The following is a 14,636-nucleotide window of genomic DNA, read 5'->3' on the forward strand; positions in this document are numbered from 1 at the left end:
ACCCGGCTAGAGCTTCCCCCCCCAACTGCTGGGGAAACTTAACCCTATCCTGGTTAAACCAGGACATAATGGAATGTGTCTTTAACAGTGGTTTTTTGTGGGGGGTATGAGGTTTTTTGTTTTGTTTTTTTGTTTGTGGTATTTTTTTAATAAAGGCCAAGGGTATGTTGTTGATTATGTGACTTGGTTCAGCTCTAGTATTTCGAGGTCTGCAATTAGAAAAAGAATTGCCAAAGCTGAATTGTGTCCTTGCTCATTTCAACAGACTGTTTCTAACAATGCGATTCCAGAAAGCACCGCCAGTGGTGGCAGGTTTAAACTTGATGTTCTGAAAAACAAGGCCAAGAAATCCTTGACTAGCTCTCTGGAAAATATCTTCTCAAGGGTAAGATTAACAACTCATTGTCAGCAGCTCTCCCAGATATCCTTGACAGTAAAGACCTATCAGATTTTTTTTGGTTTTGGCCTCAGTCTGATAAATACTTAATGAAGCGATATCCCTGTTGTGAAATCTGAAGGTTACAGCTGGTTTGATTGTGACTTAACTGTGCTAAAGAGTTTATGGTAAGGCCACACATACAGAGGTAAAAAAGGCAACTTTCTGAATAATGAACATTCATTGTAGGTGGCAAGTGAGTTAGCTGAGCATTATCGGATGTGTTGCTTCAGAATAAAAAAAATTTAATCAGGATGGTTTCATGATCCCATAAAGAGATATGTTCTCTTCTGAAAGTGTGAATAAATGCACCTGCATAAACTGGAAAACTTTCTGTTCGGAGAAGTAATGCCTTACCTCTCATAGCTAAAATTGCTCATATTGGTCACTAAGAATCTTTAGAAATGAGTAACAAAGTTGTCCTTTTGCAGGAAAAATTAGCAATAGACTTGAGAAGTGAGTTGTTCTTCATTTCAGTGTTACGATGTGGAGTTGCATATAATTACTGGAACTCTCTTACATTAAATTGCCTTTTGAAGAAGAAGTCTGAATTGCAAGTTTTGCTTAGTGTCCCCTGTTCAGTAGGGAGTCGTGAAAGCAGAGAAGAGACACATAGAGGAGTAACTGAAGAAGGCTGGGTCCCTGGGATCCAGTGTGTCATTATAGAGAAGGTGTCATGAGCTATGAGTACTGGATGGCAAGGTCTAAATGCACTTTGGAGCAGTGAAATTCAGTTCCTTCTGCTAGTAATTTTAAAAGTACTTTGCTAAATCAAGGCCTAAGTTGCACTTGTCCTGCAGCTTACAAGGGCACATCATAAAGTAACCTACAAATGTAGGATGCCACCGATGTTTCCTATAAAGGAGGCAAAATATTATTTGCCAGGGAGAATCCTTAGAATTTAAGGTTAGGTGTGAATTTGACCCAGGGCTGAAGCTAACATTAAAACTCTCATGGTCAAATCTGACCTGTACTGTGTAGTAAGTTTTACACAGTAGGGCATAAAAGAGAGTGATGATGGGTAGAAGATCTGGGTAATTTCAGCAGTCTGAAATATCATCAGATGGTGACAGCTACAGTCATGCCTTTGCTGAGTCTAATTTCTTTTCCACATCTAAAGAACATGTGACTGGAAAGTGACCTAGTTCTGATGGTGGGTCACTAAGCCTGTGGTGGTTGTGGAACAGGCGTGCATCACTGGGAATAACCCAGTAGAGCAGCCCTGCCATATATGGACATACTAGCACTCCAGTCATGTCAAGGAGAAGTCATTTAGACGAAGTGCACTGCTTAAGTTGAAGAGTCTCTGAAGGGAAGTTGCTTATATATTGCTGTTTTGATACTGTGTTTTCCTTTTCACCAGAACCACTGTGACATGCTGCATGTTATAGTATAAGGACCTACACAGTCCATGACTGAGTTCAAGAGAAGTGGACATCCGAATCTGGGTTAGGGTCATTTTAAGTTTTCTATTTATGAAGCGGACTCGCTGTTCTGAGGAAGGTTGTCTCATCTTGTGGTTAGACAGTGGAATAGGCTGCCCAGGGAGGTGGTGGAGTCACCATCCCTGGATGTGTTTAAGGGTCGTTTGGATGAGATGTTGGGGGATATGGTGTAGGGGAGAACTTTGTAGAGTAGGGCTGATGGTTGGACTCGATGATCCAAAGGGTGTTTTCCAACCTGAATGATTCTATGATTCTATGATCTTTAACTTGAAACTGCAATAGATCAGGAACAGCTGTATGTTGTAGTGAATCATGATACACATAGGGGTTCATCCTTGCAGATCTATTTAAAGGTTACACAGTGTAAGACCAAGAAAAATAATTTACACTGCAGCTCAACCACTATTTGGTTAAAACAGGTATATACAGCAGGTATCTCTGTGCATTGCATACTGTGTGTTATGTGCATACATGTGTTGTACAATGACTGTTTTGACAGTTCTTCATCAGGCTATTACAACAAGCATAGGGAATTCCTAAAGGTATTTATGCATCAAATACTTAATGGTGTGGTGGGTTTTCCCCTCCTTAAGCCAGCTGCAAATCACATGGTATTGATGTAATGGGATGCTAATTATGCATGACTTTATTTTAAAGTATGCATCACCTTTATTTTGAAGTACATTTAATAACAAAGAGACCAGGAAAGAACTTCAGAGTTTTTTCTAAAGTTGGCATTCAGCATCGTTTTGTAGATAAAAAGATTTAAGTAAAAAGTAAGAGTCAGTATATTTGGGAGGGAGACTTAAGCAGCCTCAGTCTTAGCAAAATTAGAAATAAGCATGTAGTAACCAGGTATCTAGGAACACTTTAAGTCGATGGCTTCTTAGCTAGATAAATAGCATCAAGCGACATTTTAAGCTACTTGAAGGAGTAGCTACTCACTTTTCATAGGGAAGCATGCTGGGTTCTGTGCTCTGGCTTCACGTAGTCTCAGAGGAATGTCACTTTTTCACTTGTTTGTTTTGCTGGACTGATCTTATTTTTGTCAGGTTTGAACTGAAAACAGGCTGTGGCTTCCTAATGAGGTACCTTAGAAAAATAAATATAACCTCTGTTTGACCTCATGAACAGATTTCTTCCAGCCCATGCTGCACTAACCTCTTCTGTTGTTTTTTTTTCTGCACCAAAAAGCCCTTCTTACAGTATCAAAAGTGTGTGTTTTTAAAGCTAGTGAAAAACTTCCAAGTTATCGTTTGCTCTTGTTTTATTGTGAGGATCAGTGAAGAGATGCTTCAGGCAGAGTATTCATTTGTAATGAGTTTAAATGGGATAATGTACTTAAAGGGCACTCTAAGTCTTGAAAAAAAACCTCACCAGGAAAAAGTAGGCTAAATAAATACTGCTGATGTTGACAAAACTTCCCCTGGAGTTGCAAGCATACCAAGAGGAGCTCTATCTATAGTTTTCCTAAAACCTAGATTTTTTTTTTCCCCTGATAAAGTACTGAAAGCAACTTACTTCAGCATTGGAAGTGTCCAACATCATATATCACCAATGTTTTATGGGAGTTAAAGTTAGGAGTGGAAGGTAGTCAAAAGTATTGCAGCTCCATGGCCTCTTCCCGTGAAACCAGATGACTGGTAACAAATTCAGCAAAGATCTGCTAATGCTAATTGCTAGAAAATTTTCCTCAGGGTTATCTGCATTATAATTAAAAAGTCTTGTTTGTATCTGGTGCTGTTCGGCTGGATTTGCAGCCAGAGAGTGTTTTTTTACAGTTTTAGTGCTTTCACTACTTCTGCCCAGGTGGACTTAATTTGGCTGAAATGTCTAGATATGGAGTAAACTCTCTGTTGAGATTGTAGTATGTCAAATGCACGCACAGTACTGAAGTCTGGAGCTTTTTGAACTCGGCTGTTTAAGCCAACTCGGCTGTTTTGTCTCAGATGGATCAGGAAGAAAACAGAGCTGCAGATTTAAAACTCCTGGGAGCAAGGAGGGAGAAGATACAGTTTTGCCAGCTAAAGATGTCACTGCTTGCCCCATGATCTGTCATCTTATATCAAACGTGTTGTTTATGTCACGTGCCTGAACTGTCCTGTGTTCATCTGCACAGCTGTTGCCATCTTTGCCTAACCTTCAGTAAAAGAGGAAAAAGACCAGATTAAATTAATTACCTTTTTTCTTGCAGGGAGCCAACAGAATGCGAGGCCGCCTGGGAAGCATGGACAGCTTTGAGCGCTGCAACAGCCTTGCTTCTGACAAAGTAAGGAGCTTAGTTAAAATTGGCACATTTTTAGGAACGGGTGTTAATGAAGTGTAAATATGGCACTCTGCTTCCATTTGAAGGAAGTAGCACATCAATTTACAAAACTCAAATAAGAGTTTCCACTGGGAGGTGGAGGGTGTAAGAAAACTGGCATATATGTCGACTTGAAGCTAAACTTCCCTTGCTTTTACAAAAAGCAGGGAATTTCTGGTCAGCTTCTGCCTTGTTTCACTGAAGTAATTAAAAAAGGTCATATCTCAACAAAAGAAAATGCTCTGAAGGTGAGGAATCCTTTCTGTAAGTAATAGTTGCTTTAGGGAAGTAAAAATTTTTGACCTAAAACTAGCTGTCGGGGATGCTGTATGGGGGAAAGCGGGCGGAACTCTGTTCACTTTCTTTTTATTTCCTGTTTTTAATGTTTCACCTCACGTGAGGATTGGTTGCTGGTTTTCCCAGGAGGTGAAGATTCTGTTATGGTTTTCCTGCTACAGTTACACATAAACTGGCTGTGTAATAACAGTCTCTCTTCCAGGATATCACTATGACGGTACAGGAAGTATGCTCGCGATATGTCGGGGAAACTAGCTAAAAGCAGTTTCCCTAGTCTTTTCAATTCCTGTGTTTTCTTGAAAGAGCCAGAAGTCCGGTAGCTGGAATGTCGATCCCTGTGAAAGGATGCCTAGAGTAATTAGTATGTTGTTTGCATTGTATATATATTTTTATTCCTCCCTCCTCTTTTTTTTTTTTTTTTTTTTTTTTTTAAAGAAGAACGCTGCTGGTTTGGAGTGAATTATCAAAGGATGTCTGGTTTTGGTGATAATTAGCATACAATAGACCATGACCAAGAAGGGGGAGAGGCTTTGGTGCCCTGATGCAGTACACAACGCGTGGGGCTAGGCGAGAGCTCTCGTAGGGCACAGAGCGGCAGGCCTCACTCCACCAACACTTCCTTTCAGGACGCTTCGCCAGGCAATTCCCCACCCGCTACTCCTCCGGCGTCCCCCGTGTCCTCGGCCTGGCAGCCGTTTCCCGAGGAAGACTCGGACTCACCACAGTTCAGGAGGCGTGCGCACACCTTCAGCCACCCCCCCTCCAGCGCCAGGCGGAGGATAACCTTCCAGAACGGGAGGTCCCAGAGCGTCCGGTCCCCGCTGCTGCGGCAGAGCTGTGTCGAGACGGCAAGGTGAGTCAGGGCACGCTGCGCCACGCGCCTGCTGTCTCCTGCGATTTCGGTATGCGAGCCTCACCCGTGTTCCTTCTTACGGAAGCTGTTTCTGTACTGCTGTGGATTTTATTTATTTATTTGCAGCCTGTCTTCTCTGCCTCCGGGTAGTCCAGTACGTAGTCCGGTACTTCGCAGTAATTCCCTAATCCCTGAATAGTGGTTCAGGAGAGGCGTCAATCCAGTTAATTGATTGTAGAGCTGAATGCCGGCACCAGTTTATTTATTTATTTATTTATTTATTTATTTGTTGCCTCTGAACTGAGCCTTTTTTGGCAGTGTTGGTAGTCAGGCCCTTTGGATAAGAGGTCCTCACCACTTATAGCTGCAATGATGGTAGCCTGACGATTTTATGCCAGGGTGAAAAAGGCACTGACAGCTTCAAGTGTCTGTTGCTGTATTAGCCAAACCTCCTAGAGTGTATGTCCAGAATTAAAACTGGTGAGGAATCTTGCAAAAGGACTTAAGTATTAAAGACCTCCACTGAACTGTGAGGCATGCAATTTCCCTGTTTGCCTTTCTCCGGACCTTCCCTCTGTAACTTCTTTCCCCTTCCTTTTTGGAGATTCTCCAGCTATTAACATGTGGAACACTGTTCCTTCAGGAGTTCCTTCACTCAGTCAGAAGAGGTCCCCACAGTTCGTTGTGGGCCTCTTTGGTTGTAATTTCTTTCTATGCTTCCATCCTGTCTATCTGCAGTAAGTGACGGTGCAAACTCCAAAAGTTTTACAAGATTCAGGCCCAGATGAGCTGATTTTTTTCAGTGCCTGGCTATAATTTTTGTGGGCACTTTCTAAAAATGCCTTTAAATAATAACTTCTCACTTGTTTGATGTCTAGGTTAAAATATCAGTGTGAATGTCTCACCAGCTTGTAGTGAAAGGCAAAAAAGTTTATTCTGTTTAAGAAAATTGAAGGAGGTGAAGGGTAAGAAATTAGCCTTGAAGTAGCTTTGTTACACTGTGTTTCTGAAGAGATAAATAATGTGTTTTCTGTGGAGATAAACTTTCGTTGTTTTTTTTTTTTTCCACTGACCATATTGTATGCAAACAGGAAACCCTGACAGTTCAAACTGAAGGACTTGCTGACTTCACTTCTTTGTAATAACTTTTAAGAAGTCGCTGATTAAGTGGCATCATCAGCAGATTTTCAGTCAAAACAGTTTGTAGCAACTTGGTTCTAGGCTGGGATTTTTCCTTCTCTCCTTTCCTATTGAGGATTAATCAAAAATGTTAAGTAAAAGAAACTGAATTAATTTTTATGTCCCCCCAACACTTGTTACTGTTATTAATTAATGATTAACTGTGTAGTAGGATTATCTTCCTTGATTTAAACACGTCACAAAAATGTATCTAAAAATAGTGCATTTAAATAATGTCTACTTTCTAATGTGTTCTAGCAATACACATTATTTACAAAAGCAAGAGAAAACTGAAGAGAAGAAACAAGGTGGTTCATGTTATTGGAAGCAGGTTTCTAAGGATATTTTCTGAATGTTTCAGAGATTCTTTTTCTGAGTTTGCTTTGAGAATAAAATATGTCTAAAGGAATAAGTTGGTCTGCCTGTTCTGCAATGTCACTGAAATGTTTCTTAAAAGAAATCAGCTGTAACAGCAAAATAGCTCTCATCGGGGAAACTGTCCAGTAGTGCACTTGGTACATTTTATCTTCTGGGAAACAAAGTTATTGTGAGCCAAGATGAGGTACTTGGCCTGTATCTTTAATCCGGATGTTTTGTTGTTGTACCCGAATCCATGCTGACCCATCTGCTATGTTCTCTTGTTGCCTGCACAGTCCTGTTGTTGGGGTTCGGCGCGCTTTCAGTGAGAGTGAATCTGCGTCACCTGGTCTCCCCTCCTCTGTCTCTGCCCCTTCTTTCCTGAAAAGCTTTTACCAGGGCTCAGGAAGGTTGCTCCAGCAATCAGAAAGTGACCTCTCCAAGAGGTGAGAGCGTTGTCTCCTGCCTAGTTCTTCAGTGCCACCATATTAACAACAGAATTCCCAGTGCAATGCAGCACATGGGATCTCTCCCACTCTGCCTTTTGCTCCTGCATTTCTAACAGACTTCTTAAGTACTTGATGCAAATGGGCAAACAGGCTTTTGGCCAAAAAAGCCTGTTAAAAATAGAGGCTTGTCTGCTGACATCTAGTAGCTGTGACCTGTTTCTGTTGCAGTGTTGCAAATCTGTTGCATTGGTTTGTCACTTGAAATGCAGTGGTTTTTAGGAGAGTCACACCAATTTAATGCTTTCTCTGCTGAATGCAAACCAGCATGTGTTGCTGTGATCACTGGCATGTGATAATAAAAGCGATGTGAAGAGTGTACAGTACTAATGTGGGGTGCCTGTGCATGAGGAAGGGGAAGCGCCAGGTTAGCTGGGTGATACTGGCTGTGAGATGTTTCTAGAGAATTGGCAAATAACTTCCAGTTGAAGAGGAGTGGGGAAGAAGCGAAAATAGAGAAAGGCTTTCTGATATCAGTGTGAAAGACTGAGTATCTGAATGGAAGTCACACTTCCAAGCATAGGCTCTCCTTCAGGAGGGTGCTTGAGGAAACTGCATATGGGCTATTTTTCTGAAGTAGGCCTGGAGTGATAAGATGGAGCTGTAGTTTTGAACTTCATTATTTATTTTTTGTTGCCGATGCTAGCCTTTTTATTTCTCTTCTGTCAATGACAATTCCTTTTTTCTTCGTCCTTGTTCACTGAACTATACTTGTGTTTCTGGTACTCTTCATCTCTGAGTGTGGCTCTCCCCTAATTGTTCCCAAGTGTGGAGTTGTAGAAGGTGCTTTTGTAACTGTTTTTCCCTGGAAAAATAACAGTAGATTGCATTCTTACCAAAAACAAGTGTTGATGAGATCTGGATTCTGGATGCGTTAGGACTCTAATACATGGGGATTTCAGTTGTATGAGATGGGTGTGTAAGTTTGTAGGGGTGCCTAAAAAAACTTTTTGACCTTGTGGAGTGCAGTTTCATTAAACACAGATTAGTTTGTCATCTCCATTTTAGGGTAGACTGTAAGAAATTACGTCAATATGCAAACTAACGTGAGAGGCAGCTGACCTGAAGGTGGCTTTAAGGTACGTTTCAGTTAGTCACCTCTAATAATATATAGGTTAGAATAAATACGAAGTACATATCATCTCCTGAAGTACAGTACATCCTGCCTTGATTTCATTGACATTTAAAGTGTCTCTTTCTGGTCTCTAGTCTGTAATTGCTGTACAGCATGCAGCCAAAAACTAATGTAGACACAATTACAAAACACCTAGTGTGAAATTTCTACGGTTTAGGTCCTTTCAGCAGAATAAGGTGAAACATCCTTACAGGAAGGTGACTGCATAGTCTTAGTGGCAGGACCCCTGCTGTGCGCTGCCCCCCGCCCCCCCCCCCCCCCCCCCAGTCAAGAAGTAAATGATAAATTCACTTGCTGGTAGAGGGATAATGTAAACTAATCATTACTTAATTTTCAGAGGTCTTTCCAGAAGCAGTCTTAGAAATATTTCAGAGTTTAGAAGAGCAAGTCACCGTAAGGTGTTCCCACCTTTTTATCCAAGCACAAATGAATTAGGAATAAGCACTGTATGTTTTTGAAATTTGAGAGGAGAGATTGGCGTCTCATCCAGTGTAGAAGTAGACTTTTAATATTGCCTGTTCTAAACCTTGTGTCCAGTAATAGTTACTATATAAGTGAATTGGATGCCTAGATTTTTTCCATTTCCTACTACACTGCAGTAACACTAGACTGAGTAGTAGGTGAATTATTAAATTTGAAATTAAAGAAACTAATCAGTGCATACCAGGGTGTGCAATGAAATGGCAAAAAAATAACCTGTCTCTTACAGATTACCTGTTATTTGGGTTCCATTCCAACTTTGTTTCTGTGTTCCCTTCAGTTAGCAGACTTGGTCCAAGCTGAACCAATGCCCAGGTCAGTTTGTACAGGCAGCTGGATCCCATTAAACCTAGCTTTCTGGATTTGGGGAATATAGGTATTGAGTATTGTACTAAAACAGTACTTCAGTGCCAGCTGATTCCAAGCTGAGATGTCTAAGATATTACTCTTTCTGGAATTGGTTATGCGCATACTAGTCAAAATACTGTGTTTCATTATGATGGAGTTTTGAACTGTAAGGTGGGGAAATCTTCAGATTAGTACTTCCCAGAAGACCACTCTTTTTCTACTTTGGTTTTATAGTATACAGGTCTTTGATACCATTTAATCTTGAATTTGTGCAAAAACTCTGTGTGAAAATGGGATCTCATTAGACATAGATCTTGCTGGGAGAAACTAGGTCTGAACTGTAGTAGCAAAGGTGAAGTGTTGGCGTCTAATTGTGTTCATGAAGTAAATACAGCAAATCTAGTCAGAAAGAAGTGCCAAATGAATAATGTTGATGTGATAAGAGTGACTGAGGTAATCCAACTGTCACTTGAACTGGCTAATGGAGAATGAAATGTGTTCTCCAACTGGTGGTGGCTGAAACTCTTTAAACTTTCCCTGATTTAGCTTGCAAATGCAAGTTGTGCCATCAGGTTTATGAATGAGAGTAAGTTGAAATTTTTTACGCTGTGGTTTTTCTCTGGGTTGGTTTGTTAGTTTGGGTTTTTTTTCCTTTGGCTATTTTTCACAGAGAGGACCATCTTCTATCCCTGTAGGCTCAATGTGTGAGGTGTTCTTAGCGTTCCCGTGTGAGTGTATGTTAGGTTGGAATTGAGCACGGTGTGCTGGTCCTTTAAATATGAAGACTATAAGCTCTTTAACTGTTAGAAACCCTAATTAAAAGTTAAGTGCATTTTCCTCTCTAGGAATAATCATGGTTGTTATGCATTCATGAAGTGTTTCCTAGCCACACCACTACAGAAAAATTCTTTATAGTCTGACTTTGCATATCATGTAGCTTTGAGATCACACATGATGCAGCACGCAGCTTTTCTTGGTCTTCTGGTGAACTTTTGATGTGCAGGAGCAGAGCCAGTTTCAGTTGGAATTCGTTTTAGAAAGATGTTTGATTTGTAGCAGTGAGATGGGCCTATGCAAATAACACCAAGCCAGGGTCACCTGGATAGCTGGGTGTTAAAAAGAAAATTGCTTATTATATATGTGTCTTTATGTATTGGCTACTGTATAGAAGATGGTTCTGATATCCATGTTTACATCACATTTGGCATACGGTCACAGATTCAGAAACTGATACTAGAGGGTTGGAGTTACAGGGTACGGTGGCTCTCACCTGATTGTAGACATTTTCATCTCATCTAATCAATGGAGAGAAGTTGGTGTTTCTGCAGCACAGTTGCTCTCATCCTAATGTGGTTGTGTTTAATATTCTGACATTTACAGAACCGATCCTGCCTATTTATCTACCTTCCTTTCTGAGCACTAATACAACCAGTTGTGCCTGTCACTGGGAACATGTTCACTTAGAAAGCATGAATCAATGCCCTAAAGGTGCCTTGGCCTCCATTAAAAAGGAAGTCTCAGTTGACTTGCTAGGATTTAAATGACTGTGTTGGAGATACCTAAAGCCAGGAGAAAAATAATTATTCTCCAAATAATTTCACAATGGTGAAAGACATATCTTTTTACCTAATGTTTGTGGGGAGGCTGAGCTTTTTGGGTTAAATTCTGATGGTCACTACTGTGATGTTTTATGTGGAAGAGCAAAAACACTGATATGTTTTCTGCTTTAAGGAATGAACAGTATAGTAAAGTTGGGCATTGACACAATATTAGTAGGTCCCTTCAGAATGTTTTTACTGCATTGTCGATTCATTTGTTTAGAGAGAAGTCTAGGGTGGAAATGGTCTGCATAATCTTGATTTTTGACATGTGTGTTGTGCAGCATTTAATATTGAACACAAGCACACGTAAGGATTTTAAAAAATATATCCTGCCAACATAGAGGTAAACAAACAGGAATTTGCGAGCATAATCTGTTTTTAAACTTGCATTTCTGTAACTTCTGGAATGTCTGGCTTTTATTCAACAGCTATTCCTGAAAGCTAGGCTATTGGAAGAATCTGTGTTTTTTTAATATAAAAATAAAAGCAGCACTTTTAAAAATGGGACAACCTTCAGCATAGGTTTGACTAGCTCCCACTGTCTCTGTTCATTGCTTTGTTATGCAAGGATAATTTAAGCTGATTTATTGCCACTTGAATTTGAACAGATTGCTTTTTTAAACCATCTTAATTTCTTATGAAGAAAGTAAAATACTTAAGAATGTTCTTTAAACAAAATAGCAGAAAGTAATTATTCAGAATAAAAATATATGACAGGAGTGAAAAACACTCACTCCTGAGTGTAAGAGAGGTGTAAACTGATCGGAACTAGTTTTTCTTCCTCTCAGAGGGGAGGAATACTTCATGTATTAGGCTTCTGCCAGCTTAAGTCCTGGGAGTTGCAATACTAGCTGTCTTTCCATACTTGATCTGGGGGATTTTGTACCATCTCATCCTCCAAATTGCAAAGTAGGTGGAGTTGTTTCAATTGCTACTTAGAGCAATCAAGAGAAGAAGTTGAAATGAAAGCTAACTGGGGAAAAATGCAAACTTTGGCATGAGCTGCAACAGTGTTTATTCTCGAGTCAGTTGGCTTGCATGGACTCAAGTGCAAAATAATTCAGGTAAGTATTGTATAAAGTGTTCACAAGAAATGGGGTAGCTGTGTGGTTTTTTGAATACCAGTGTTTGGGAGCATTTTAAAGATCAGTTTTGGCAAGAGATTTAGGTAATAGAAACCAAGCAATAAGCATCTGTAATCTGAACAAGTTTGGGTTTTCTCCTTTTTTTTTTTTCTTTTTTTCTTTCCTAAACTAGCTGTCTCATCTTCATACTATGCATTATCTGATAGAACAGTGAATGGGAAGATGCTTCAGTGAAACTGAGTTGGAATTACCTGAGATAAAAAGCTTAGATGATCAGTACTCTGTACTTGTGAGTACTTGGGTTATCACTTGTAACAGCTTAAAGATGAAAGTACAGGCTGAAATATTTGAGGCATCATGTTGAATTTATAGCTTTTCACTTTTTATTGCATACAAGCTGATGAATGCATTTTGGTTTCTGTGTTGGGTCAGCAGCATAGGTTAAGTAGCCCTATGGAGAACCATTATTCTTCAAACTGAACCATGATCCATTTGTCTTAAATATAGAGTATTACGTTGTTACCATTTTTCCAGAGCTGCACGGGAGGTATGTTAAGTGATTAAAACATGAACTGTAAGTGAAATAAATTGGAAATACTCCATTTTGTGGAATTTCTCTGTTGGACTATTTGGCTTTGTCTTTTCATATGTCTGTTTTACCAAGCTGAAATATGGTGATGTAGAAGCTGTACCATAATCTAGTTGTCATTTTCTTAAATAAATAAAAATAAAGTGTAAAAAAAAAATCAGTTCTTACAATCATGTCCTAGTTTGCAGTTCAGTTCTTAAATATCTCTTCTGTAGTTCATTAAGATTTTACATACTGCCACCTCTGAATTTGCTGTGCATTGACTCTGGTGCGTTTCATCTTGCTCAGTTGTTGGTAGGTTGCAGCAGGACAGGAACTTGTAAAAAATATTTGTGTTATTTTCTTCTTGGTGGGTATGTCACTGTATAACCCAAGAAATATTCATCTTCTGCCTTGCTTCAGTGTCTGTGCTCTATAATCCATAGTTTATAGAGCAGTTATAAATTTCTTGAGTTTGAGGTAGCAACTTTTTCTTAAACTGGAAAACTTCATTAAAAACTGGAATTAATGATTGAACTATTTCTGCTAGTTGACCTTGCAACATGTTTCCCATGTAGATGTTTAAGCCTGTCAGAACAGGGTCTTTTCTTAAGAATTCTCAAAAATTTTTTCGCATGAGTGTTTGAGGTTCAGTATCAGTGTCCTGGCAGGAAAGTTGTGAGTCTCTGTTTCCCCAGGTTGGGAGGCTGTGAAAGCTCTGCTCTGCTTTTCAGTAGCAGTGACTGAACTCCATTTAAGTCATTGTTGTTTTAGAGCTGCTTTTACTCTTAGTCTCTCTGCTTACATTAATAAACCTCTTCATTTTGCAGGGAGCTGATAGCTAATAGTCAGATATACTTTTTTTCTTTACCTCACCCTGTTTAGAGGAACTGTATGAGGTGTTGCTGGCCTGTCTGAGCAGAGCACCTGCCTGCCCGGCTGTAAAATCCATGGCTATCTTAAAACCTGAAGTAATCTTGCAAATTGACCAAGAGCGAAGTCAGCCAGTTAAGTTTAGGTATGAGAGATGGTAAAGTCTAGGGAATAAGTATTGTGCAACTCCTGTTTCAAGGTGGGGAATATATAGTTAACTCATCTGTCTTTTGCGCCAGCCTTCTGAACCATTTCAACACAGGATAGGAGACGCTACCATTTTACTCAGATTTCTTCCTGCTTTTACTCTGTAGGATATTGTTTCACACCTTCAGATCTGATATTAAGCTAGGACTCGTCTGCCTGTCTTGAAATGAGGAAACTCTTTGCTCCCTTTCTAGCCTTCCTGTCCTAAATCTTGGTGTTTTCACAGGTGCCTTTGCCTTCCATTGAATATGGCAAGGTGTGCACATGAGACTTTGAAAAGTTTTGTTCTAATCACTCATCAGACAGCTCTTTGAAAGAGAAGGTGATTAATATTAGTTGCTTGAACTGCCAAGGGAATTTTGAAGGGAGGGTTTAACAACAGAAATACAGTTCCTCAGAATTGTATGGTTTGCACACTTCACGAGGTAACACATGTGACTAATCCTTCCCACTGTAAACTCCATGACTCAAATTATGTAAACAGTTTTGTTTCATACCCTAAAATAGCCACCCTCTTATTCTGACTTTCCTGTAAATTCTACTACTGTAAATTGGACACTATGCCTAGGACTGTCTGCACATTTAGGGGCACAAGTAGCTGAATGTAGATTTTTGTACATAGCAGTAGAAAGGAAGTTTTCATTCCCTTGTTATGTTCCCTGGAATGACTCAGTTTTTGTGTTCTGACATGTGATATGTAAGAGTTGAAATAGCAAGAAGTAGTTTCTTTACAGTTATTTATAGAAACATGAGTTATAATGATTGATATATCCAAACTCAGTTCCTTGTTTCCAAGAGTTGTTGGACTGAAATACCTTTGGTTTTTCTACCTCTACAGCACCTCTAGATTAAAAATTAGTTTTGTAGTCTATGTTTAGCTAGCACAAGCAGTGGTTACCCCATCACCAAAGACTGTGTAAGAGTTAGCCAAAGAAGACTGTCACAGAGTTTTCTGTTGCTG

General features: G+C 39.8%; 1 protein-coding gene across 2 annotated transcripts in view; it reads left to right on the forward strand.

Annotated features, from left to right (window-relative positions):
- Window positions 1–14,636, forward strand: part of TBC1D4 (TBC1 domain family member 4) — a 111,257-nt gene that overhangs the window by 76,197 nt on the left and 20,424 nt on the right. For both annotated transcript variants that reach the window (XM_074859504.1, XM_074859503.1), the window contains exons 8-11: window positions 266–385; window positions 4,076–4,150; window positions 5,110–5,336; window positions 7,169–7,318. In XM_074859504.1, the coding sequence (XP_074715605.1) occupies window positions 266–385; window positions 4,076–4,150; window positions 5,110–5,336; window positions 7,169–7,318 (572 nt within the window). The remainder of the gene's footprint in view (window positions 1–265; window positions 386–4,075; window positions 4,151–5,109; window positions 5,337–7,168; window positions 7,319–14,636) is intronic.

Source organism: Strix uralensis, chromosome 2 (assembly GCF_047716275.1).
Source record: "Strix uralensis isolate ZFMK-TIS-50842 chromosome 2, bStrUra1, whole genome shotgun sequence".
In the NCBI taxonomy this organism is placed as follows: Eukaryota; Metazoa; Chordata; class Aves; order Strigiformes; family Strigidae; genus Strix; species Strix uralensis.